This window comes from Geotrypetes seraphini, chromosome 1 (assembly GCF_902459505.1).
Source record: "Geotrypetes seraphini chromosome 1, aGeoSer1.1, whole genome shotgun sequence".
In the NCBI taxonomy this organism is placed as follows: Eukaryota; Metazoa; Chordata; class Amphibia; order Gymnophiona; family Dermophiidae; genus Geotrypetes; species Geotrypetes seraphini.
The window spans coordinates 95,251,564-95,278,859 of record NC_047084.1 but is presented as its reverse complement, the minus strand read 5'-3'; the positions used below and the strand labels follow the sequence as shown (position 1 = coordinate 95,278,859).

The window sequence follows — 27,296 nt, the reverse complement described above, 5'->3', positions numbered from 1 at the left end:
TTATCGGAAGATTGGGATAAATAAATATCCAGGCAATGCCGGGTGATCAGCTAGTATATTATAAAACTTTATCAAAAGCACTACTTTAAAATATTGTGGCAGGGAGTAGAGTGCTAAGGTGCTGACCTGACTCCCCCCCCCCCCTCCACACACACACACACACACACACACAGTGTCCAGCCGAGCGGTTCACTGGAGTGGCTAAGCAAGCCTCACCCTTAAGAATACGCTGCAAACTTTTGGATTCAAACAAAAGATTTATTTTATTTTCCTTCTGGTATTGGTACTGCAGATAATCCATACGGCATAACAAAACATTACCCACTTCATGTGGTAGAAAATAGTCTATAAACAAAACCCAAATGATGCCACAAAATGCTTTCACAAAATCAACATTTGCAGTGTGCTCTTATCACAGTGCTGATATCAGCTGTGCAATCAGCTGTCCGGTGTAATGCACAACTTACTAGAGCTACTATAACTTTGGGCTACTGTGCCCTGCTGGAACAGCTTTAGTATTTTATTAAATCCTTTGAGGTTTTCCTCTAAAGGCTTGTACAATTCTTATTTTACACAGGAAGACTGGTTTCATTAGAAGGATGAAGCTGGGAGAACAGGAAGCGCCCTGCCCCACCTTCACAAAGCCAAGCAAGGAAGACCCATTTCAGAATTTTGGGTTCTCACCAGCTGATGTTTACAGCGAACTGTCAAGACTCAAGGTGAGCAAAGCCATGGGACCAGACAAATTGCACCCACGAGTACTCAGGGAGCTGTGCGATGTCCTGGCGGAACCATTAACCATGCTCTTCAATCTCTCCCTAAGTACAGGGAGAGTCCCCCTGGACTGGAAAACAGCTAACGTCGTTCCTCTGCACAAAAAGGGTTGCAGAGCGGAGGCTGCAAATTACAGACCAGTGAGTCTCACATCAATAGTGTGTAAACTCATGGAAACATTACTTAAATGTAAATTAGACACGATTTTGGATGAGGGGAATCTAAGGGATCCTAGTCAACATGGATTCACTAGGGGTAGGTCATGCCAATCCAATCTTATCAGCTTCTTTGATTGGGTAACAGGAAAGCTGGACTCGGGAGAGTCTCTGGACATAGTGTACTTAGATTTCAGTAAAGCTTTCGACAGCGTCCCACACCGTAGACTATTAAACAAGATGAAATCTATGGGGTTAGGTGAGACACTAATTGCATGGGTCAAAGATTGGCTGAGTGGAAGACGTCAGAGGGTGGTGGTCAACGGCACCCTCTCTGAGACATCGGAGGTGACCAGCGGAGTGCCACAAGGCTCGGTCTTGGGTCCACTCCTTTTTAACATATTCATAAGAGACTTGACCCAAGGGCTTCAGGGTAAAGTAACTCTATTCGCTGATGACGCCAAGCTATGTAATATAGTAAGTGAAAGCAATCTGCAGGATAGTATGACGCAGGATCTGCTTACGTTGGAAAACTGGTCCTCGACATGGCAGCTGGGCTTCAACGCTAAGAAATGTAAGGTTATGCATCTCGGTAGCAGAAATCCATGCAAACCTTACACCTTAAATGGAGAAACACTAGCTAGGACTTCAGAAGAAAGAGACTTGGGAGTAATCATCAGTGCAGACATGAAGGCCGCCAAACAAGTAGAGAAGGCCTCATCCAAAGCAAGGCAACTGATGGGATGTATCAATAGAAGCTTCGTTAGCCGCAAATCTGAAGTCATAATGCCACTGTACAGAACCATGGTGAGACCTCATCTGGAGTACTGTGTGCAATTCTGGAGGCCACATTACCGTAAAGACGTGCTTAGAGTTGAGTCGGTTCAGCGGATGGCCACTAGGATGATCTCGGGGCTCAAGGGTCTCTCGTACGAAGAAAGACTAAACAAATTGCAGCTCTACACTCTAGAGGAACGCAGGGAGAGGGGGGACATGATTGAGACATTTAAATACATCACGGGACGTGTCGAGGTGGAAGAAGACATCTTCTTTCTCAGGGGACCCTCGGTCACAAGGGGGCATCCATTCAAACTCAGAGGAGGGAAATTCGATAGTGACATAAGGAAGTATTTCTTCACAGAAAGGGTTGTAGATCACTGGAACAAGCTTCCAGAGCAGGTGATTAGAGAATGACACGGTGACGGTTTACCCGCGGCCACCGCATTTAAGCCGCGGGTCACCGCCGAAAACGGGGAAGAAAACTAGCAGTCGCTGCGGTGACGGGGACAAGGCCATTCACCGACCGCGGAAACGGTGAACAGGTTTGTCCCCGCGGGCCAATGTACCCCCTTCTAGGAACCGCTATTTCACCGTGCTCCTCATTTGTCATTTCAACCCTTCCTGCCAATCGCAGCAGAAGGGTTCCCAACCCCTCCTGCCGGTCCTCCCAATGGCCTCCCCTAAGATCGCCGGCAGGAGGGTACCCAACCCCTCCTGCTGGACCCCCCCCCAATGAACCCTCCCACCCCGGAACCCCCTTAGTCTTACTTTTCAAGTTGGACCGGACAGCTCCTCGCTCGTCTGGCCAGCAGGCCTGCCTCCGTCCAAATGAGGCGGGCCCGCCCCTACCCTGCCCAACCCACAGGATCCTAGGGCCTGATTGGTCTAGGCACCTAAAGCCACTCCCGCTATAGGAGGGGCCTTAGGTGCTTGGGCCAATCAGGCCCTAGGATCCTGTGGGTTAGGCAGGGGAGGGGAGGGGCGGGCCCGCCTCATTTGGACGGAGGCAGGCCTGCTGGCCAGACGAGCGAGGAGCTGTCCGGTCCAACTTGAAAAGTAAGACTAAGGGGGTTCCGGGGTGGGAGGGTTCGTTGGGGGGGGGTCCAGCAGGAGGGGTTGGGTACCCTCCTGCCGGCGATCTTAGGGGAGGCCATTGGGAGGACCGGCAGGAGGGGTTGGGTACCCTTCTGCTGCGATTGTCGGGAGGGCCGTTGGGGGGGTCTACAGGAGGGGTTGGGTGCCCTCCTGCCGTGATCGCTGGGGGGAGGGGAGACTTGCAGCCGTAGCCGCGGTCACTATGCTAATCACGGCAGCATTTAAAGTACATGTCGTGTTTGTTTTTGCATTGCTAGCCCCAGGGGTGGTGGAAGATTAGTGATTGAAAAACTGTATGAAAAATAACTATTTTAAATTTAGTGATCAAAATGTGTCAGTTTTGAGAATTTTTATTAATTAATTTTTTCTCTGCGTGTTTTGTTTTTGTATAGTTATTAACTAATATTTAACTAAGTTTTAAAGTTTTAAAGAATGTTTCCTTTATACGTAAATAAAGAAAAGTGAATGGGATTGCAGTGGCGGTGACGGGGCGGTGAATGGGGTGGCAGTGGCGGTGACGGGGCGGTGAAGAGGATGGTGAGACGGGGACGGGGCGGTGACGGGGTTGGTGAGACGGGGACGGGGCGGTGACGGGGATGGTGAGACGGGGACGGGGCGGTGACGGGGACCAATTTTTTCACCGTGTCATTCTCTACAGGTGATCAAGGCCACCAGTGTTATTGACTTTAAGAATAAATGGGATGCCCTAGTAGGATCCTTACGAGGGTCGAGTTAAGGAACTAAGTCATTAGTACTCAGACTTAATGGGGTGGGTCAGTAGAGTGGGCAGACTTGATGGGCTATAGCCCTTTTCTGCCGTCATCTTTCTATGTTTCTATGTTTCTATGCAGAGAAACGTTTAGCATTTACTTTTGACTCCACAGTAAACTCTAGGCAAAGGGGTATGTTTCCTCCCAAACCATTTCACATTCTGACTCTGCAATACTATTCACATTCTCAGTCTCTGGGATTTCAGCAGACATTGGCTTGTATGTTCTTCCTGAGCTGGGTAGCCACAGCTGTTCTCATTAACTGCCGTTTCTAACTGAGAGCTAGCTGTCTCAGCACTGCCATCAGCCTGGTAAGTTTTGAGGCAGATAGGAATTCTCACCTGCCTGGCACATTTCTCCTGTCTTATCCCGAGCCAAGGTAGGTCTGGTCCCAAGTCTGACTCCAAGTGTCTCCAGTATCCCTCCCAGTGGTTTCTCCCTGGTGTGGGTCTCTGAGGTGAGCTCCGTGAGGAACTCTGAGCTGGCCTCTCGCTGTCTGAAACCACTCCCTGTTTATCCAGCTGAGCTGAGCTACTCAGCTTCCTGATTTGCTGCCTAGTCCACTGTTCCCTGAGGTCCGACGTTACTCTATGAGAACTATGCACCCCTCCCCCACTGCCTGTTGCAGCTTTGTAAAAGAATGTGAAACCTCTCCCTGCTGGTTGCCCTCTGCTTTGCTTCTTCAAAGGCAAAGAAATCCCTGTTCCTGTCTTTTCTAAGTTAACAGGAGCTGCCTCTGTGTGATCAAGGTTTGCAGTGCTAGAATTGCAACCGGTGGCAGGGCTGTCACTTACTGGCATACTGTACGTCTTAGGGCTTGGCCCCTTTTGCCTGCCACAATATATAACACAAATGTATTACAGTAGCTCATTTCCAGCTTGTTGTTTTGTCACCAAGCCAGAGACTCATTACAGTTTTTCACAACTCCTTTGTTATTACTGGTGGCATGTTACCCTTAGTGCCAGCCCAGCTGTGATGCATCAGAAGCAATACAAATAGAGAAATACAGCTTGCAGTCCCTGAACAGATTTTGGGGGATGAGTAGCTTGAGATTCTTGGCCTAACCATGACTTGAAGGGAATATTAAGCCATGTGTCTTTTAATTAACACTTTTTTTGTTTGTTTTGCCTAGAAAGTTCTTCCTGGTTGTTTTCCACGTTTAGCTCAATGAGAGCTGCAAAGACAGACCATGGACCTTCACTGGCAAGCTGCCTTTACGCGCTCTCTGTCTCCTACGTCTGCAGCCTCGTGTTTCCACTACAACTTCAAATGATTTTATTGTGCTTGCATCTTCCCAATCTTATCCAGTGAATAGTTTAATTCAGTCATTGAAGACTAATCGGAATAGAGACCAAACAGGCTTAACTAGTGTGTCTGTTTTCCAAAAATCCAGCATCCTAGGTCCCCTCCAGAGAAACGTAATAGCCATACTGGATCGGAAACAGTGGTCCATTTAGCCTAGTATTCTGTATCCAAAGTGGCAAATCAAGGTCAAAAGTACCTGGCGGAAACCCAAATCATAGCAACATTCCATGCTAAATATAGATAATGACAGAAAGACCATATGGCCTATCTAGTCTAATCTAATCTGTGGCTTGGCTTTATATACCGAGACATCAGTCCAAGAAAGCTCGACTCGGTTTACAATAGTTAACTTAACAAATAAAAACCATAAAGAATAAGACTAAGTTTCGGAAGATTAATTTTCAAAGTGTGTAGCAAATAAAATGGTTTTTAAAGATTTACGAAAAAGTGGAAGTGAACCGGAACTCCTTAAAAGGAGTGGAAGATCATTCCAGAGTTGAGAGAGCTTAAAAATCAGAGATTGAGTAAAAATCTGCCTATCCATCTCAACTGATGCCAGCAGCGTGCCTGATTTTAAGGCCAAATGGGATCGGCACATGGGATCTATTCACAGGGCTAAGGTAGGGGAGGGACATTAGGGTGGGCAGACTGGATGGGCCGTGGCCCTTATCTGCCGTCTATTTCTATGTTTCTATGTTTAACTGCTAATCTCTGCTATTCTTGTATGTGGTCATCCTATGCGTTGCTGAATTCAGATACAACCCTTGCCTCCACCACCACCACTGGAAGGTCATTCCATGCATGTACCAACTTTTCTGTAAAGTATTTCTTTAAATTACTCTTGAGTCTGTCTTTTTTCATCTTCATCTTATGCCCCCTTGTTCCAGAACTTCTTTTCAATTGCAAAAAAAATCACCTCCTGTGTTATTTGTGGAACAGATTTATTTAAATGTATTTATCAAATCTCCCTTCTCCCACTTTTCTTCGAAAGTATAGTCAGTCATAGTAACATAGTAGATGACGACAGATAAAGACCCGAATGGTCCATCCAGTCTGCCCAACCTGATTCAATTTAAATTTTTTTTTTTTTTCTTCTTAGCTATTTCTGGGCGAGAATCCAAAGCTTTACCCGGTACTGTGCTTGGGTTCCAACTGCCGAAATCTCTGTTAAGACTTACTCCAGCCCATCTACACCCTCCCAGCCATTGAAGCCCTCCCCTGCCCATCCTCCTCCAAACGGCCATGCACAGACACAGACCATACAAGTCTGCCCAGTAACTGGCCTAGTTCAATCTTTAATATTATTTTCTGATTCTAAATCTTCTGTGTTCATCCCACGCTTCTTTGAACTCAGTCACAGTTTTACTCTCCACCACCTCTCTCGGGAGCGCATTCCAGGCATCCACCACCCTCTCCGTAAAGTAGAATTTCCTAACATTGCCCCTGAATCTACCACCCCTCAACCTCAAATTATGTCCTATGGTTTTACCATTTTCCTTTCTCTGGAAAAGATTTTGTTCTACGTTAATACCCTTTAAATATTTGAACGTCTGAATCATATCTCCCCTGTCTCTCCTTTCCTCTAGGGTATACATATTCAGGGCTTCCAGCCTCTCCTTATACGTCTTCTGGCGCAAGCCTCCTATCATTTTCGTCACCCTCCTCTGGACCGCCTCAAGTCTTCTTACGTCTTTCGCCAGATACGGTCTCCAAAACTGAACACAATACTCCAAGTGGGGCCTCACCAATGACCTATACAGGGGCATCAACACCTTCTTCCTTCTACTGACTACGCCTCTCTTTATACAGCCCAGAATCCTTCTGGCAGCAGCCACTGCCTTGTCACACTGTTTTTTCGCCTTTAGATCTTCGGACACTATCACCCCAAGGTCCCTCTCCCCGTCCGTGCATATCAGCTTCTCTCCTCCCAGCATATACGGTTCCTTCCTATTATTAATCCCCAAATGCATTACTCTGCATTTCTTTGCATTGAATTTTAGTTGCCAGGCATTAGACCATTCCTCTAACTTTTGCAGATCCTTTTTCATATTTTCCACTCCCTCTTCGGTGTCTACTCTGTTACAAATCTTGGTATCATCTGCAAAAAGGCACACTTTTCCTTCTAACCCTTCAGCAATGTCACTCACATACATATTGAACAGGATTGGCCCCAGCACCGAACCCTGAGGGACTCCACTAGTCACCTTTCCTTCCTTCGAGCGACTTCCATTAACCACCACCCTCTGGCGTCTGTCCGACAGCCAGTTTCTGACCCAGCTCACCACTTTGGGTCCTAACTTCAGCCCTTCAAGTTTGTTCAACAGCCTCCTATGAGGAACTGTATCAAAGGCTTTGCTGAAATCCAAGTAAATTACATCTAGCATATGTCCTCGATCCAGCTCTCTGGTCACCCAATCACTTTCCGATGAAGACCGTTTATCTTTTTGAAGGCACAGTTTTCAAAATAGTAAACTGTGTTGCATGGGGGTCTTTTACTAAAGATTAGTGCATGCTAACTACCACAGAATATTTCTATTGGCCCCAATATAGATAAATATGCTATTCTTTGGTTTAAAAAATAAACAAACCCTAAATGAGGTCTCATAAGAAACTTATACAGAAGCTCGGTCACCTCCTTTTTCCTCCTGGCTGTTCCTCTCTCTATATTATTCAAAGCAAGATGGCAACATCTGCGGTATCCAGGGCAGGATTAAAGGGTAGGCCAAGTAGGCACATGCCTCGGGCCCAGAGAGTGCAATGGGGTCCAGAATGCTGTCTGCTCTGATGACGTCAGTGTACCTGCCTCTGTGTCCAGCTTCAGGCATCCAAGTATTGCATCCTCCTGCCTTCTTCATTATTCAGAGCAGCTGAACTCGCAGTCTTCAAAAGGCCACGGGCAGCGGTTCCTACACGCTGCTCGCAGCTGACCCAGAAGCCATTCCTCTGATGCTAGGATTTTGCATTAGAGGGAAGGCTTCTGGGTCAGCTGCGGGCAGCGTGTAGGAACCGTTGTCCGTGGCCTTTTGAAGACTGCAAATTCAGCTGCACTGAATGAAGTGGAAGGTGGAACTTGGACTTCTGGAGCTGGGGGGGGGACATAGGAGAGCAGAGGCAGGGAGGGGACAGGGCCATGGAAGGGCAGGTCAAGGAGATCCAGTATACTTGGGTGGCTAGGGCCCACTGAAGAATTAATTCTGCCCGGGCGGTATCAACAACTTTAGGTCATCAAGTACCAAGATATTCAGTGTGGATCTCAGATAAGGTTCAACACTGGCTGAATTTTACACACACACATAATTATCTTTTAGTATCCAGAAAAATAACTGACCAGGAAAGAAATGCACTTGTAAATTAATTTAGACCGGTCTGAAACCAATGATTAGTGGACCCTTCAACTAGCGATTTATGCTTTGTTTGGGATTCTACTTCACCGCCATGTCATTTGGAAAATATGGTGGGCAGTTTATCATTTTAAGATTACAGCTCATGATTCACAAATCATGTTTAGAGGATTTTTTTTTTTTTCTTTCATGCCAATGAACTGTGTGTCAGAACTTGATGAGCTTCTGTAAAGGAACTGTCTGGACTAGGGTCCTTTGCAGAAAAGTCCAAAATGCCTATCGTTCTTCCGTTCTGATCTTTTGGTCATTCAGAAGCTGAAAAATCAAATGTTATAATCCATGGGTGATCCATCAACCTCTCAATTTGTGATTCATAGTTCATTTAAGCATTTCAAATCTTAGCCGGTGATTTGCAAATTATGATTTGCAAAGAGTGATTAATGCGAGAGTGATTGATTGGTCCGTCTCCTGGTGTTAAGATTGTGGCAGTTAACATTAGTAGGCAGCCTACCTGTGGAGAATTATTTTTTTCCCCCAAGTATAGAAATTAGCAAAGTCCAGCCTTATGAGGTTAAAAAAAAAAAGTAAGATAAAATCTATATTTTGGCTCTTTCCACACGTTGCTAAATCCATGGAAACATGTTGTCTGTTGGTAAACTGAGAGCATTTGTGCATCTGTTATCTCCTACCTTTGCTGAGGAAAAATGTTGTATTTTTGAGCTATATTTGTAGGAGAATATGATGATAGTGAAGAAGGAACAAGATCAAATGAGCTGAGAAAATAATGGATGGGAAGACTCAGTGGACCATTTGGCCTTTATCCGCTGTCATGTTTCTATTGGGTTGTCCAAGTATCATTACTCCATCATTAATGCTCATTTTTCAAAAGAGTAATGTGTTGCCTTCAACAGTTCAGAGAGTGCCACAAAGAAATATGTATTAAGCCAATGTCCTTCAGAGTGGAGAATGACATGGGGACAAATATGTCCCTGTCCCCATAGGAACTCAATTTCCCTGTCCCGTCCCCGCTTATTTTGTTGTTGTCCTGCCCCTGCCCTAGTCCTGTAAGGTCTGCCTTAACCGCACTTATGATTTTAAAGTGTTCGAAGCAGATGAGGACGGAGCTTAGGCATTGGTGAATGAGGCATTATGACATCACAATCTGAGCTCTAGAATGTTGCTTCTTTTGATTTTAAAGTGTTTGAGGCTTGTGCAGATGAGGACGGAGCTTAGGCATTGGTAGAATGAGACATTATGACATCACAATCTGAGCTCTAGAATGTTGCGACTTAGGATTTTAAAGTGTTTTAGGTTTGTGCAGATCAGGACAGAGCTTGCAGGGATAGGCTAGGACAGGAAAAAAACTTGCCGGGACAGGATGGGAAAATGAGTTCCCGCGGAGAAGGGGTAAAATTTGTCCCCGTGTCATTCTCTACTTCAGAGTGCTTGAATCTGTGATTTATGGTGCTGGCCCCTATCCAAGCATTGGCACGGATTATCCCAGATTTCGCTTTCAAACAGACCTAAAACTGTGGGGCATTCCTGATATTAACAGGTTATCAGATTTAAACAAATTATACAAAATCGATCTGAAATTTGTTGATGATGGATTAGGTCAAGGTATCTAATACACTAGGCCAGTTACTGGGCAGACTTGTACGGTCTGCGTCTGTGTATGGCCGTTTGGAGGAGGATGGGCAGGGGAGGGCTTCAATGGCTGGGAGGGTGTAGATGGGCTGGAGTAAGTCTTAACAGAGATTTCGGCAGTTGGAACCCAAGCACAGTACCGGGTAAAGCTTTGGATTCTCGCCCAGAAATAGCTAAGAAGAAGAAAAAAAAAAAATTTAAATTGAATCAGGTTGGGCAGACTGGATGGACCATTCGGGTCTTTATCTGCCGTCATCTACTATGTTACTATGTTACTATGTTACACTTGAGTTCGTAGCAGGGTGGATTTGATTTAAGTCACGATTTAAATCACTGGTGAGAAAGACTTGCTTTGAAATCATGCCCACGACATTATGAATGGATTAGTGAATTCATTTACCCCCAAAATGTAAACATTGCATGAATATACAGCCTCATGCTACATAATTAAAAACTAATCCTTATTTCATAATGAATAACTTTTGGGCTATAATGCATCTTAAACAGAAAACTATCTTAGATTTTTCCTCAAAAAAGCATTTTAGTTTTAAAAAATCCAATTTCAGTTAAAAAGAAATCATTGAATTTGGTCATGTCTCTGGTGGAAACGTTCATAAATAATTGTTTGAAATATATAAACTGAGAAAAACGAAGGCCGATAAAGATCATTTTTATATGGCCTATCTATGCCATTTGTCATCTGAATATGCCATCTGAACATGTCTACCCTAGAGCAAAGGAGGGACAGGGGAGATATGATTCAGACTTTAAATACTTGAAATATGGCCGTTTGGTTGAGGATGGGCTGGGGAGGGCTTAAATGGCTGAGAGGGTGTATGTGGGCTGGAGTGAGCTTTGCCAGAGACTTCAGTAGTTGGAACCTAAGCACAATACCGGGTACAGCTTTGGATCCTTGCCCAGAAATAGTTAAGAAGAAAATTTTTTTTTTTTTTTAGATTGAATCACGTTGGGCAGACTGGATGGACTTTTTGGGTCTTTATCTGCCGTCATCTTCTATGTTACTATGTTACCATCCCTTCCTCTCTCTTAGAGATCCAATGTTCTTATCCCAAACTTTCTTGAATTCAGAATACATTTTTCATTTCCACCACTTCCACCGGGAGGCTATTCCACGCATTCACTACCCTGTCCACGAACAAATATTTTCCGAGATGATTTCTTAGGGCTCCTTTAACTAAGCTGCGATAGCGTTGAGCTGGCGTTAGTTCTATCCACGTAGCGCGGGTTTAGCACGCGTTAAAAACGCTATCGCAGCTTAATAAAAGGAGCCCTTAGTCTATCGCTTTTCACCTTCATCCTATGCCCCTCATTCCAGAACTAATCTGATTAGCTTTTTTGACTGGGTTACTAGACAACTGGACGCCGGAGAGTCACTGGACGTGGTATATTTGGACTTCAGTAAAGCATTTGATAGCGTCCCTCATCGAAGATTACTGAACAAGCTGAAATCGATAGGATTAGGAGACACTCTAACTACATGGTTTGGGGATTGGCTGAGCGGTAGACTTCAGAAGGTGGTGGTGAACGGTACCCCATCCGAAGCATCGGACGTGATCAGTGGAGTGCAGCAGGGCTCGGTCCTGGGCCCGATTCTATTTAACTTATTCATAAGAGATATGACGCAAGGACTTAGAGGAAGGGTATCAATGTTCGCCGACGACGCCAAACTTTGCAACATAGTAGGTAAAAGCTTATTACTTGATAATATGACACACGACCTACTGTTGCTGGAACAATGGTCAACTACTTGGCAGCTAGGCTTCAATGCTAAAAAATGCAAGATAATGCACCTGGGTAAGAGAAACCCGCGTAGAACTTATGTACTAAATGGTGAGACCTTGGTTAGGACCACGGCGGAACGCGACCTAGGGGTGATCATTAGTGAGGACATGAAGGTTGCCAATCAAGTGGAGAAGGCTTCCTCCAGGGCAAGACAAATGATGGGGTGTATCCGCAGAGGTTTCGTCAGCAGGAGACCTGAAGTTATGATGCCATTGTACAGAGCCATGGTGAGGCCTCACTTGGAGTACTGTGTTCAGTTTTGGAGACCACACTACCGAAAGGACGTGCTGAGGATCGAGTCGGTTCAGCGAACGGCCACCAGGATGGTCTTGGGGCTCAAGGATCTCACGTATGAAGAAAGATTTAAAAAATTGCGGCTGTACTCACTTGAGGAAAGAAGAGAACGGGGAGATATGATTGAAACATATAAGTACATATAAGTACAGAAGATGATATCTTCTGGCTCATGGGACCCTCGACCACCAGAGGGCATCCGCTGAAAATCAGGGGAGGGAAGTTTCATTGCGACTCCAGGAAGTACTTCTTCACCGAAAGAGTAGTGGATCATTGGAACAGACTCCCACTCCAGGTGATAAAGGCCAGCAGCGTGACGGATTTTAAGAGAAAATGGGATACTCACGTGGGATCTTTAAGGGAGTAAATTCATGGGAGGGGATACTTGGAATGGGCAGACTTGGTGGGCTATAGCCCTTTTCTGCTGCTTTTTTCCATGTTTCTATGTTTCCTTTCAATTGAAAGAAATTCACTTCATCAGTGACATAGTAAGGGTAAGCCCCTCCCCCACCCTCTTCCCCTTCCCTTTCCCCGTACCTTTTTAACTTCTCCGGCGTGAGCAGCATGGCCACGTCGGTGTCGGCTCACCTTTTCATGTCACTTCCCAGGCGCGGGTCCCAGACATGACATCAGAGAGAGTGCCGATGCCGACGCGGACAGAAACGTTGCACTGGGGAAGTTGAAAAGGTACGGGGGAAGGCAAGGGGGTATGCACACATGGCAAGGAGACTTGTTTGCGGTGACAGGATAATCGCGCGCCAGACACCAGCGTGCCTACAATCGAGCGCTGACAATTCGGCGCAAGAAAGAAGTGCGCCACGGGAAAACTTAGTTTTAAAGAGCTCTGAACCGGGGTATGAGTGGGGAACCCCTCCCCCACTTTACTGCATAGTGTTCGCGCTGCCGTTGGGGAGTGTGGGCATTAAAGTCAATTTATGATATAAAACGGATAACGTTAAAAAAAAACCCCAAACAAACCCACAAGAAATCAATAGAAGTCCCATGAACTGCGGTTGGTTAACATTTATTATGTAAGCCCAGTAGGTAAAAGCATTGTGGTCAGCCCTTAGGCAGCTTTGAATCTGTGCACGGAAATGCAGCACGCAGTCTATAAGGATCATTCAGAGCCTCATTTTCAAGCACAAAGAACAATTTAGAAATACCTTTAACCAGTAGCTTTATCAATTTGTCGGTAATTGCTTTTGTAATCCATATTTGACATCTGTGGGATTAATGCTAATCTGCTTGGAGGATTTTATTTTCAAAGCCATTTAGCTCATGCTTCATCCTTTTACCTTTGGCTCCATGCTTTCATGTAAAAAGCAAGTTAACAGTATACCACTTAAAAGGAGCTAGAAACTCCTGCATACTGTGTTCGGCATTCTCTGGAGCTGCCTGTCAGTGTATTTGGTGCTTGTGTTAACACAGGGCGTTTCTTACCTCTTTAGCATTGAAATTCAGAGGAGCCCAGAGCGGGAGAGGGAGGGGGGGGGCAGTTGGACTTCCTGTGTTGGGAAATAGAGAATGACACGGTGGTTGTTACCCGCGGCTAACCACGGGTAACCCGCTAAAACCCAAAAAAAAAAGGTCACCGCAAGTTCGGGGACAAGGCCATTCACCGCCCCGTGGAGCGGTGAATGGTAGCACGGGGCGGTGAACAAGTAGTGAACGCGCGGTGAATGAGGGTTCGATCCGGCAGCTCACTCTCTCCCGCCGCCCGTCCATGCATCTCCATCCCTCCTTTTCCCTTACCTTTTCTTCTTGAAACTGGCGATTTCTATAAGGCTACGAGCTGTATTACAGCCGGAGCCTTGAAGTCGCGTTGCGTTGCCTGCTGGAAAAAGTTTCCTCTGACGCAACTTCCTGTTTCCGGTTGCGTCGGAGGAGACTTTTCTAGCAGGCAACCCGACGCGACTTCAAGGCTCCGGTTGTAATACAGCTCGTAGCCTTATAGAAATCGCCAGTTTCAAGAAGAGAAGGTAAGGGAAAAGGAGGGAGGGAGGGAGGGAAATGCACGGCTGGCCGGCGGGAGGGAGCTGTTGGACCACGTGAAGGGTGCTGGGGATGGGGGAAGGAGAGGAGAAGACGCTGAAGACGGTGACGGGGCGGTGAAAGAGACAGCGGGGACGGGGCGGTGAAGGGGACGGCAGAGACAGGGATGGGGCGGTGAAAGGACCAGCGGGGACGGGGCGGTGCAGAGGATGGTGGTCCGGGGACGGGATGGGGACGGGGACAGAATTTTTCCCCGTGTCATTCTCTATTGGGAAATCGAAGCCCTTTTTTGCTCGGTTTAAGAACTTTTGGCATTTGACAACCAGGACTAGGGTTACCAGAAATTTGGACCCATGGACGCGCCCTCCAGGACCGCCCCCAGTTCGGCTTCTTTCCCGCCACAGACAGCTTCCGCACATGCGCGGACACGATGCAATGACATGCACATAGGACGTCACCACGTTGCTTCCAAGCATGCGCAAATGCCCCTTCCCGACGTGATTATGTCAGGAAGGATACATTCGCCAACTGCAAAATTTACAGAACTTTAGGAAAATGCTGAAAAGGCACCTGTTCTGTAAGATGAAATATAGGGTCTGAGTTAGGCTGAGGGAGAAGGAGTGATGACTGTTGAGTGCTGAGCACTAATCACGGAGGTGTTTGATGGTCTGGTCTGTTTTATCTGGCATAGCTTGTATGCCTTATGTAAATTTATATTTTGATGTATGTTAGGGTTTTGCCAGTTTTTGCCTTAAATGATATTCGTCGTTGATGCGATGTGTGTGTCATATGCAATTTGATTTTATATGAAAGTATGAATTTGTTATAGTGTGCTTTTGTATTGATTTGTATGGCAAATGTTAATGTCTTATTTTGTATGTTAATATGTAACTCGCCCTGGATAAGGGCGGGGGAGAAATAAACAAACAAGCAAAACCCGTCCGGACCCCCGGACATGTCCTCAAAAGGAGCACATGTCTATGGAAATCCGGACATCTGATAACCCTAACCAGGACCCCCAGTGATGGCTTAGTCCAGCCATAACATGGACCATGCTGGGTCTGCATGACACGCTTATCAGATTTCTACAAACTTTTTTTTTTTTACGAGCAAACTGGTGTTTTGAATTATAGTGATCATTTCACTGTACATACTGATTGGTGGAGATACTAAGGTTTGATATCTACTTGTCATATGCATCCTTAAAGAGAAAGGTCTTTAGATTGGCTTTAAATTTATCTAAAGGTAGTTCCTCCCGAAGATGTGGGGGGTAAAGAGTTCCATAGTGTGGGTGCTGTTACGGAAAAGATCTTCTTTCTGGTTGTGTCGTAAAATAGGTGTCACGGGGATGGAATTTCCAGAAGATGCTGGTTACTGGATCGTAGTGTTCTACCTGGACAGTCTGTCTATAAATCCGGGCATGTGTGTTATTTTAGTTTTGTAGGTAACTAGTAACATTTTATGTGTAATGTGATGAGTGATCGGAAGCAGTGTGCTTTTATAAGGAGAGGGGTAACATGATCAAATTTTTTTTGCATTATGGATCAGTTTTACCGCGGCATTTTGAATAATCTGTAGTCTTATTTCCTTTTGGGTGATTCCTTGACCCAAGGAGTTACAGTAATCGTGTTGCGATATTACCAAGGAGTGCAATAAGATATTAAGAGATGAGGGTTCAAGTAAGCTCATAACAGATCTAATCATTCTAAGTTTATAGAAATATCTCCTGACTACTGTGCTTATATGTTGATGGAAGGGTAATTTGTCATCAATGATAACACCGAGGATCTTTGTACTGTTAGTGATTTGAAGTGGGACAAATTTTAAGAGGATGGGGGAGATGCAAAATAGGTAAGAACATAAGAATTACCATATTGGGACAGATCAAAGGTCCATCAAGCCCAGCATCCTGTTTTCAACAGTGGCCAATCGAGGTCCCAAAGAAACCCAAAGAATAGCAACATTCCAAAGCTGAGATTGTGATGTCATAATGCCTCATTCCACCAGTGCCTAAGAGCCAGCCTCATTAGTGATGTCACAATGGCCTAATTATCCTATACAGTACTTGATTCACATAAGAACATAAGAGCTGTCATACTGGAACAAACTGAAGGTCCATCAAGCCCAGTATCCTGTTTCCAACAGTGGGCAACCCAGGTCCCAAGTACCAGGCAGAAATCCAGAGTAGCAACATTCCAAAGTTAAGATTGTGATGTCATAATGCCTCATTCCTCCAGTGCCTAAGAGCCAACCTTATCAGTGATGTCACAATGGCTTGATTATCCTATACTTGACTCACATAAGAACATAAGAGCTGCCATACTGAGACAGTCGAAGATCCATCAAGCCCAGTATCCTGTTTTCAATGGTGGCCAACCCAGGTCCCAAGTACCTAGCTAGAGCTCAAGTAGTAAAACAGATTTTATGCTGCTTATTCTAGGAATAAGCAATGGATTTCCCCAAGCCTTCTCAATAATGGCCTATAGACTTCTCTTTTAGGTATGGGCTTCACATTGCAGTTAGTGCATAGTAAATTACCGCGTGTGTACTGTCACTGGTGGTGCATGGAAAAGTATTTTTCTGAGTGGCAACTGAAGCAAAGCATGCTGGGAATGGCCCATATAGGTAGCACACAGACTTTGCAACGAGTGCATGCAAATGTTTGTATCTAATGTGTGGGAAATGTAAATCTTTACCATACTTAAATCAAGCCTCTTTATTTCCACGCTGAAATGAAAGAGACCAGTAAATTCAAATGCTATGAAAAGAAATTACATGTGAGGGAAAATTTAGACTTGACGAAGGTAGGGCTTCCCAAGTTGGTCACGGGGACCCCACAATTGGGTACTCATGATATCCCCAATGAATACTCATAAACAGATTTTACATTACAGGTGGATCTTCTAGCCCGCGTTTACCTACACAGAGTATCACAAGTCAACAATAAAATTACGCAATTCTTCGATGGTAGAGTACAAACTTAACAGGAATGTTGAAATCAAATTATCGATTTGCGAGTGTTAAATCAACTTAGATTTGCCGAGTGTCTCATGCATGTAGATATGATTCTGCATATTCATTGAGAATATCCTGAAAACTCAACTGGCTGTAGATTACATGCAACAAGGGGGGTTAATGGTGCCTACCCCAAATTTATGAAGTTGACGAATGCATGCTTGTATGTTATTTAACGAATCTGTAGCTCAGTCGCCATTGTGACACCATGTAGTTCTTTGATGAACTTTAGGGAAAAAAACCCACTTCTTTTGAAGCGAGCCCTACCATAATGTATCTTCTCCTCCACCCTTTTATTTTGATTTTCAATCTCGATGTATTTACTGCATTAACTTACCTAATTTCTCTTCCCATCTCATTTCCAGTATGTTAGTCTGTTTGTGCCCCCTTTTTTATTATTTTTTTCCCTTTATTTCTAATTTTAGATATGTTTTATTTTTAATTTAATTTATTTTTTTTAACTCATTCCATTGTAAAACATTTAGGTACCTGTTTGAGAAACGATAAATCAAAGAATAAAGACACTTGGAAACTTGGATTGTGGTTGCCCACAGGCTCAAGAATTTGAAGACAGGCTAATTCAGGCCTGCTTTTAGCAAAAGGAAATCAGACATTTTCTCTTTCTACTGCTACAGTTGCCCAGGGGCTATTGCGATCACGTCTCTGTAGTTACTTTCTCACCTACTGCTTCTTCCTGTTCAGCCAAGGATGTCTGCCGTCAGCAGCTCTGTTCCTGCCACGTTTGCAGTCTCCCCCATGCTCCACGTCTCAGCTTTGAGGCTTATCTTCTGCATGCCCAGCTGCCTCCTGCGACTCGGCTCCGTGGCTCCAGCCCCACAAGAGGGGGCTAAAGAAACCACTGGGTACGCCAGAAAATAGTAGTGAACCGATCCTGTGTCATCATACGATGCCCATGGCATGCTTGGCTCTTCCAGGGCAAATATTCCTGAATTGTGATCTCTGTCCATTTCCTTTCGCGTACTTGGAAGCGACTATCGTGTCGTTAATGCTAATTAGGCAGTTCCTGGGTAAATAACAATTAGAAATGATTTAGCAGTTGCAAACATGCTGACATTTTTATAAGCTATACCATTGTATACCATTCCAAATTCCTTTGCATTAATGAGGATCATAAGCCAATCGGTACTAATTAAGAATAATAAATGATGCAAAGCTAGCTAGTGATTTGTATCTGCTTAGCAGTTCTCTCTCCCTCTGCCGTTCATCAAACAATAGTCATAATGCGTAGGAACTTCTCTTAATTGAAACTAATTACGAGGTTTCCCTTTCTACTGCGGGCCTCATGTTAAATCCCACGAAGCTCATTAAATAAGTGCACTGGAATCTTTAGCACGTATTGTAACTTGGTCATGCTAATTAGCACCACATTCTAGTGCCAGGAAGATTGTTTGACAGCAGCCTTGCTATGTAAAGGGGCGTTCGGTAGGAATCCTTGCTGATCTTTGGAGCTAAGGAACAGCTTTGCACTAGGGGTGAGCATGCACCAAAGTTTTTCGTTTTGGCTTCCGTTCATTTGGCCTGTTTCCATCAACGTCCGCATGAGGGTTTTTTTGGTTCATTTCACACGCTTGCCTCTATAGATATTTTTTTGGGCATGCACTGTAGCAGGGGATCTTAATCCTTTTTTTTTTTGATCCTATGCCCCTTTGCTTGCCCGCATTGGCGATGCCAAAAGCTATGCCTCCCAAGGTGGACAGGCTTTGGCGGAAATGACAGACTAACGATGTACCACCCATCATGGGATCTCTTAGAGAGAGGAAGAGATAATGGTTACTGCGGATGGGCAGACTGGATGGGCCATTTGGCCTTTATCAGCCATCATGTTTCTATACCCATAAAGCTCTATGACTTCACAATGCAGGTGTAAAGAGCTTTAGCCTATAGGAAGAGGAGATGCAAATGTTAAGAGCCTTAGCCAATAGGGAGAGGAGGAGATAGTGAATGCTGTGGATAGGCCATTTGGCCTTTATCTGCCATCATGTTTCTATGTTTCTATGTAGTGTTTATTTGGAAAGATTAATAAAAAATTTAATGAAACAAAATTTTTATATACGATCAAATACAGGAGCTCATCTAGATGGTTTACAGAACACAATGTGAAGCCAAAAATATACAAACATTAAACAACCTTTCTAAAAAGCCAGGTTTTGGGCGGTGTTGGAGGCGAAGGATCGTGTTTGATGCGGCAACAGTGACAGCATCAAATTTATACTATGCAGAAGAAAAGCCCGTCAATCTACTTCTGTATTCTGCCACATAAACTTGATGATTGTTATCAAGTCACTAGGACTCAAACACGAGTCAATAGCATCTAACATGCCCCTTTAACTGATTAATGAAGCGCTTGCACCTGTTTCTAAACCAAATGTCTACTAGTGGCTACCGTCAGTTACATATGTCTCAGCTGCTAACGGTACTAACTGCTACTAAATTGCAGAAGTATATGGATATATTGCCAATAACATTCCAAATAACTGCCTTCACTATTTATAAAATTTCAATAAATTGCCTCAGATTTCAGGACCCTCCTCTCCACCCTGTTTGATCTTTTCCTGATGCAGCAGAGGGAAGGCCCCGGTGGGGAAGGCCGCGAAGCAGCCCGTTCAGAGCGCTGCTGCCTCAGAGCGGAGGTATGTCAGTCTCATGGTGGGAGGGTTGGTGGCAGTGCAGGATTCGTTGAGGGCCCCTAGGCAAACAAGTACACTGGGCCCCCTGCCCCGCCCCATGCGCACAGGCGGAAACAGGAAGCTGCGTCAGAGGGAAGCTTTGGGCAAGCAGCACCGCTTGCACAATTACAGTTCCCGTTGCCTTTCTTACCCGCGTTGCTTGCTTGTCTTACTTTCCGTCGATGGGGGAAAGCTGCGTTACCGTTTGGGGTGGGGCCCCCATTGTTGATCGGGGGGGGTCTGCATTGCCAATCGATGCTGGAGGGGCCCATCGCCATTTGGAAAAAAACAATGTTCGTGCCCTCCTTCATCGGGCCCCCCTGACCATTTCGGGCCCTAGGCACTTGCCTACTTGGCCTATTGGTTAATCTTGCTTTGGTTGGTGGGGTTCTGCTGTACAGGGGGATGGGAGGGAGGGATAGAAAGATGCTGCACAAGGGGATGGGTGAGAGGGGAGAAAAGATGCTGCATATGGTAGGGGGGGAAGGAAAGAGGAAGAATTGGGGTGGAGGAGAGGAAGGGCGAGATGATTGTTGTACATGAAAAAAAAAGACATCCCCGAAAATAAGCCCTAATGCGTTTTTGGACTCCAAATTAATATAAGACACTGTCTTATTTTCGGGAAACACAGTAGCCCCCAACTCCCATGACAGACCACATTCCATCAGAAAGGCTACATCCTATACTGTAAATGTTACAAATTAAGTCAGTTCTCGTTGAATATATACTAATATATTTATTTATTTAAAAAATTTCTATACCGTTTAAAACTAAACGGTTTACAGAATTACATACATAATTTAAAACAAAATCTTCACCACATAGACATGCAAATAATCCTTAAAAAATTATATCTACAAACTAAAATCATGTTAAAAGAGGTCGTGAACAGTTCATCAGCTTTGCCAGGGAGGGCAATTATTGACTAGAAAAAGGCATCTACAAATAGTTGTGTCTTGAGTCGTTTTCTAAGCGTGCCCTTTTCATGACAAGTTCCATATTTTAACTCTTGCACAACGGTTGGGGAGAGCCATTTAGGAAAGTGAACTGAAGGACAATTTTAAGCATCGAATATGGCTTTGGAGCTAAGAATACACAAAAAGTATACCACACTACTCAACCGGAGAAGTGTAACACATTACATAGGCCTCAGAATCGGAGCCTACGTACAGCTGCCCAATCACAACCGAAAAGTCAGCATAGTTATGCTCCTACATACTCCAGTCATCGGCCAAAAACTAAAATTATAGATTCAACTATCTTATTTTAACTTTATTATTCTGTTTTATTTTCTTTTTTATTGTTATAACTTGATTGTTCTATTTTGTTTTCTTTTTACTTTGATTTAATCCCTTTAAAAACATAAATATTTACTAATGCGCATTTGCACTTATCCGGTATATTAAAACGGTGACAAAAAAAGAAGAGGTCACTTATCTTATGCTTAGCTGAGAAATCTCTATGTTTATCTTTCAACATGCCGTGCTGCTTTCTATAAATGCCGACGCGGCCAGCGTTTCGCAGACTCCTTTCCCGTCCGCTGCTTCAGGGCCAGCACCAAGGCATCAGAACTAAATTTCCTCCGTCAGCGATTTCAAACACGGAGGAAATTTAGTTGATGCCTTGGTGCTGGCCCTGAAGCAATGGACGGGAAAGGAGTCCGCGAAACGCTGGCCGCGTCGGCATTTATAGAAAGCAGCACGGCATGTTGAAAGAAAAATATAGAGATTTCTCAGCTAAGCATAAGAGTAGTGTATACTTTTTGTGTACTTTTGTCATTTTGACTAATAATACCACGGGGGTTAATTGTTTTAGTGTATATGGAGCTAAGAAAGCAGGAATATGAATAATGTGAACGACACGGACATTCACCGCACTATCATCTGATTTTTTTATTTTTTCAGATAAGTGACAGTATTTCAATAGCATTGCGGTAGAGGGGAACGTGTCTAGTACGATAATGGTTCCTAGTATTTCTGGCCTCCATACTGGAGAATTTTAAGGCACTGAGCACTTCTTTCACTAAATACTTGTTAGTGTCTTGGCACTTAAATGGTGATATTCACAAACATATGGTTTTACTTAATAATAATAATAATTTTATTTTTATATACCGCCCTTCCACATAGTTCTAGGCGGTTCACATACAGTAAAAAATTATACAATCAATGAAAAAAAAATAAAATTCACTAAAAAACAATATATAAAATACAATTTACTAAAAATACATTAAAATCAGATAAAATATGCAACTATGAAAACAATATGGGGCTCATAATTGAAAGAGAAAAACGTCCAAAAACCAGCCCAAGTCGGCACTTGGACGAACATTGCCCAAAAACGTCCAAGTGCCGATAATAAAAACGGGTTTTAGACGTATTTCTAAATGACCTAGGCCTTCATAGTGCCGCTGAATGACCAAAGCTAAATGGGGCGTTTCAGGAGGAGTGTCGAGGCAGGACGTGGGCTGGCTTAGATTTAGTCGTACAGCATGTATAACCGAAAGTTATACAGCCCAGGATCGACAGAACTTGGATGTTGTGACTTAGACCATGTAAAACTAAACTAAACCTTAAGTTTGTATACCTCATCATCTCCATAAAGATAGAGCTCGGCACGGTTTACAGGTAAATTCAATAAATGAGAGAAGGACATAATAAGAAATTAGAGTTTATGAAGAGGATAGCTAACTTTACATTTTAAATAGATAGCTTTACGTTTTGGAAAGCCAGGTTTTCAGATGCTTTCGGAATAATTGGAATGAGCCTAGGTTCAGCAGCGGGGCAGGGAGGTTATTCCAAATCTCAGTGAATTTGAAGAAAAAGGATTTCCCTAATTTACCTGCATACATGATGCCTTTTAACGAGGGGAAAGATTGTTTGAGTTTGTGGGCGGATCTGGTAGTGTCAGGTCTCGAAGAATTCCAGGATAGTGGAGGAAGAATGCCATGTAGGATCTTGAATATTAGGCAGGTACATTTGAAGTGAATCCTAGAAATCACCGGAAGCCAGTGAAGTTTTGACAGAAGCGGGGAAACATGATCGAATTTGCTTTTTGCGAAGATCAACCTAGCCACAGTGTTCTGGATCTGCTGAAGTCTTTGAAGACTTTTCTTGGTTAGACTTAGATAGATGGAATTACAATAGTCCAGTCTGGAAAGAATGATTGATTGTACAAGGACAGCAAAATGTTGTTGGCGGAAGCAGGATCTCACTTTCCTCAACATGTGAAGACTAAAAAAACATTTTTTTTTACCAGAGAGTTGAGATGATCATTAAAGGAAAGTGTTGAGTCAATAATGATGCCCAAAACTTTGCTTGAGAATTCGATCTGCAGTGTGGGACCAGAAGGTAGTGGAATGAGCGTGGGTAACTGATCTAATTTTGGGCCAAGCCTGAGTAGTTTTGTTTTGGACTCATTCAGCTTCATTTGTACAGAGAAGGCCCAGGTCTGAAACATGGTCCAAGTCACAAAAAACTACCTAAAGTCACCAGATAAGCACTGCAAACACATAAAACAGACCCCCACACACTACCCCAGTGATCACTGACCCCCCCTAAAAATATTAATCACGCCTTTAAAATTCAGCCTCCAGACCATCATCACCTGGCAGCCTAGGAAAGCCTAGTCGTCCAGCACAGAGGCAGCTTAAGCCGTCTTGAGGGTGCGTTAGGGACTCATGGAGAGGAGGACCCATGCCCATAAGCCCCTGTAATCACTGCATTGATACTTAAACATGTGCACTACCCTATACACCCCCAAAACCCTTTTTTATTGGCATATAAGTGGCTCTTGCAGCCATAAGGGCTATTGGGGTGGTAGATAAGTGGGTCTAGGGGTTTCTGGAGGTGGTTTGGGGAGCTCACCATGACTTATAAGAGAGCTGTAGTGAGGAGAAGACATGGCACCCTTTTTGTGAAGTTCACAGCAGCCCTGTAAGGTACCCCAGGTGTCATGTCTGGGTGTTGCAGACCCCTCCCATGTTCAACAGGGCTTGTTCTAGGCGTTTTTGACTTGTATGAAAAGTTGGACGAAAATGTGGTATAAAGATGAACGATATAGCGATTTGGACGATCAGATAGGCAGGACGTATAGTTAGACGATTTTCGAAACAAAAAAATTTTGGACATATTTTTCGAAAATGTGTCCTGGGCTGTTTTTTTACTTTGGACGATTTGCAACTTAGACGAAAACGGACTTAGACGTCCCTTTCGATTATGCCCCTCCACGCATTTACCAGTCAAAATTCTAATATTGTAGTCACAGTGCTGATAATTATTATGTAGGCCCTCTTTTACTAAGGTGTGCTAACCGATTACCACGCCGTAATCGATTTAGCGCACGCTAAACACTAACATGTGCATTTTGGTCTATGGACACGTTAGTGTTTAGCGTGCGTTAATCGGTTAGCACACCTTAGCAAAACAGGGGGATTGTGTCACCTTTGATGACTATTGATACTCAATGGGAGTCAGATATTGGGAAGCCCAATGAATCTGTCGCCTCCAGGATGAGGAAAAGGTCATTGCAAGCAACGTTTCCCCCCCCCAATATTATAGTTATTGATTATGATTGACATTTTAATTTCATATGTTAGTAGATTAGGCATTAAAGCCACATGACCGTTCTGGTTCCAATAGAGCTTAGGGGCAGTGGCATAGTATAGGTGGGGAGGGGCGGTCCGCTCTGGACGCCGGCACACCTCCTCCTCACCGCTCCCCCTTCCCACTCTTACCCCCGCCGCACACGCGACCCTTCCCCCCTACCTTTTTCATTTCGGCACGCACAGCCATCAACTTGCTGCCCGTATCGCCCTCTCAGATGTCACTTCTGTGACCCACGCCTAGTAAGTGACATCAGAGCGCAAGTTGGTGGCTGCTCACGCAGCTCGCGCCGAAGTTAAAAAGGTACGGGGAAGGGGCGCGGGGGGCGGGAAAAAGCGCAAGGGAGGGGCTCCGCCGCTCCGGGCGTTGCTCATCCTCACTATGCCGCGGCCTAGTTATCAACCTATCTCTTGCCCCCCTCTTTTACTAAGGTGCACTAACCGATTAGCGAGCGCTAATCGAATTAACGCGAGCAAAACGCTAACACGTCCATAGACTAACATATACACCTTAGTAAAAGAGGAGAGTTACTGTTTTAGCACAGGTCCCCTTTCATGCAATGAGACCTAGGTACAAATATCCGGGGTTAACAATAATAATAATAATAATAACAGTTTATATACCGCAGGACCGTGAAGTTCTATGCGGTTTACAATGATTAGAAAGATGCTACAAATTGAATGGAACATACAAAGTTAGAGATTAGTGGCTAACAGTTTACGGGATCAGATTTAGGGGGAGAGATTGTGATGGGAGCGATTGTACAGATTCGTTACCTAGGTAATTCAAGAACAGGTATGTTTTTAGGTGTTTCCTAAATTCACCATAGTTATTTGTGTGTATAATTAGTTTTTCCAGGTCTTTGCCCCATAAGGCTGCTTGATACGAAAGAAGTTGTTGATGGTGTCTTTTAAATTTACATCCTATTACATCCTATTGTAAATTTAAATTTACAATAGCTCACATTAATCCCCCCCCACCCCTTAGAAAATAGATTTTTTTTTACTTGTACTTATCAGAGCTTTGCACTTGCAATTAAAGTTATTCAGATTCAATTTAAGCCAGATTTTCCTTTTGAACAACAGGTTGTTCGCCTGTGGGGCTGCCCGAAGAAGCATCATTTCTTCATGATTGATGACTTGCTAATTGCATTGAAGTTGTAAGCAATTTATGAAATGTCAGCAAGTCAAAGTAACTAATGTCTTTCCATGCCGTCCAATGAATACTTTATTTATGCAACATTGCTGGTGAATAAGGCAGCGGCTATGTTTTCAGCCAGGGCAAAGCAGTATCGTAATTTGGAGGCACTTTGATGAATCACAAAGTGTAAATATGAACCATTATTATGAAGGAAACAGAGCACTCCTTCAACTTGAATGCCAGCACCTATCAAAGATATCCTACTGTGGATTATGTTCTCATCATGAATTAACTTAGGGGTCTTTTTATTAAAGTTGTATGTCCTATTTTATACCTATGGACCATGTGGCACTTAGGGCCGGATTCTTTATGGGACGCCCAGTTTCAGCAGCCGCCTAAGTGGCTTTTGAGAATCACACGTGGGCGTCCTATGTAGAATCGTGTCTGTCCGTAACCGGTGTCCATGTCACAGTCGCCGGTTAGAGAATCGCATTGCTGCTGAGCTGATTGCGGCAAGGGAAATTTCCCTGCCACGATCAGCTCAGCAGCCACGGCAGGGAAATGTACGCGTGTGAGTATAGTGTACTCATATAGGCATCTGCAATGCAGGCGCCTACATCAATCAAAATCAATTTCAAAATTAGAGTTAATAGGGTCATTAATTAGCTTTAAGAAGCTCATAATAATGAAAAAAAAATGAAGGTTGTTTGGATGGTAGATGCCTACTCCTAGGTGCCAGGGCCTAACACCATGTAGTCGTGGTTAGGGGTGAATCAGGAGCATTTCTTTACCCCTCCCCCCTCTTTTTTAACCAATCCGTGCAAGAGGTTTTTAGTGCTGAATATTCTGTGCTGCTCCGACGGTCATAGAGTTCTATGATCCCCCGCAAAGTTGGCCAGCAGGAAGGATGCCCACTCTCTCCTGCCGGCCCCCCCGACACCGTCCGTGGCAGGAGGGATGCCCAATTCCTCCTGTCGCCACCCCGACCTCCCCCCCCTTGAAGTCTCCTGGCAGAAGGGATGCCCACTCCCTCCTTCCGGAACCCCCAAAATAACCCCCCCAAACACAATAGATAGGAGGGATACCCCGTCCCACCTGCCAATATCCCCCTCAAATATATGGCACCCCCCGGCAGTCCCCCTCCCCGGATTCGATTCTTTAACCAGCACCTGTGACATGAGCACCAGTTAAGAGAATCAGGCCGGTGTGTGATTCTCGGCCGCCGCTTAGGCAGCTGCTGAGACCAGCATCCTATACAGAATTTTTCCCAAAATATAAATTAGAAGCTATATAGATCATGAGGAAACATTCATGAGCAAATACTGCACAAAAAAACCCTCAAGTTATTCTTCCCTTTTAAACGAATGTAAAGCTGTATAGCTGCTATTTTGGTGGGCATTTCTGAAAACAATTGCAAACATCTCGTAATCGTCTGGCTATTTATCTTTCTCCAGCTGTTTATTAGGAAGCTCTTTTCAGAACACTGTGTAAAGTATAAGTTCTCTTATTTTTGAACTGATGTCTCATTGTTAACGAAATTGTTCAAAAACGCAGGAAAAGAAATAGACTGAACACAGCCCAGTAAATGCCGAGAGATCAATAGAGGGCTTTGTTATACTGTAAAATTACTAAGAAAGCTTGAAATAAATCAGAAGGTAATTTCACAATGGCAGGGAAATTGCAATCAAAAATGCAGACGTGCAGATTGTGATGTCATAATGCTTCATTCCACCAATAAGAGCCAACCTCATTAGTGATGTCACAATGGCTCGATTGTCCTGTACTCCCCATTGCCCTCCAACCCAGCCAGCAGATTAACCGTTCCTCTTAACTGTATCCACGACATCCTGTTTGTCTGTCTTGTCTGTTTAGATTGTAAGCTCATTTGAGCAGG

The 27,296-nt window shown here is 44.3% G+C and overlaps 1 protein-coding gene across 6 annotated transcripts in view; it reads left to right on the top strand.

The window, feature by feature from the left end:
* Positions 1 to 27,296, top strand: part of SETBP1 (SET binding protein 1) — a 585,862-nt gene that overhangs the window by 463,451 nt on the left and 95,115 nt on the right. The window contains exon 5 of one of the 6 annotated variants that reach the window (XM_033935308.1): positions 578 to 689. The exons of the other annotated variants lie outside the window; for them this stretch is intronic. Within the exon in view, the coding sequence (XP_033791199.1) occupies positions 578 to 603 (26 nt within the window). The 3' untranslated portion in view covers positions 604 to 689. Of the gene's footprint in view, positions 1 to 577; positions 690 to 27,296 lie in introns of those variants that run through there. 6 annotated transcript variants of the gene reach the window in all.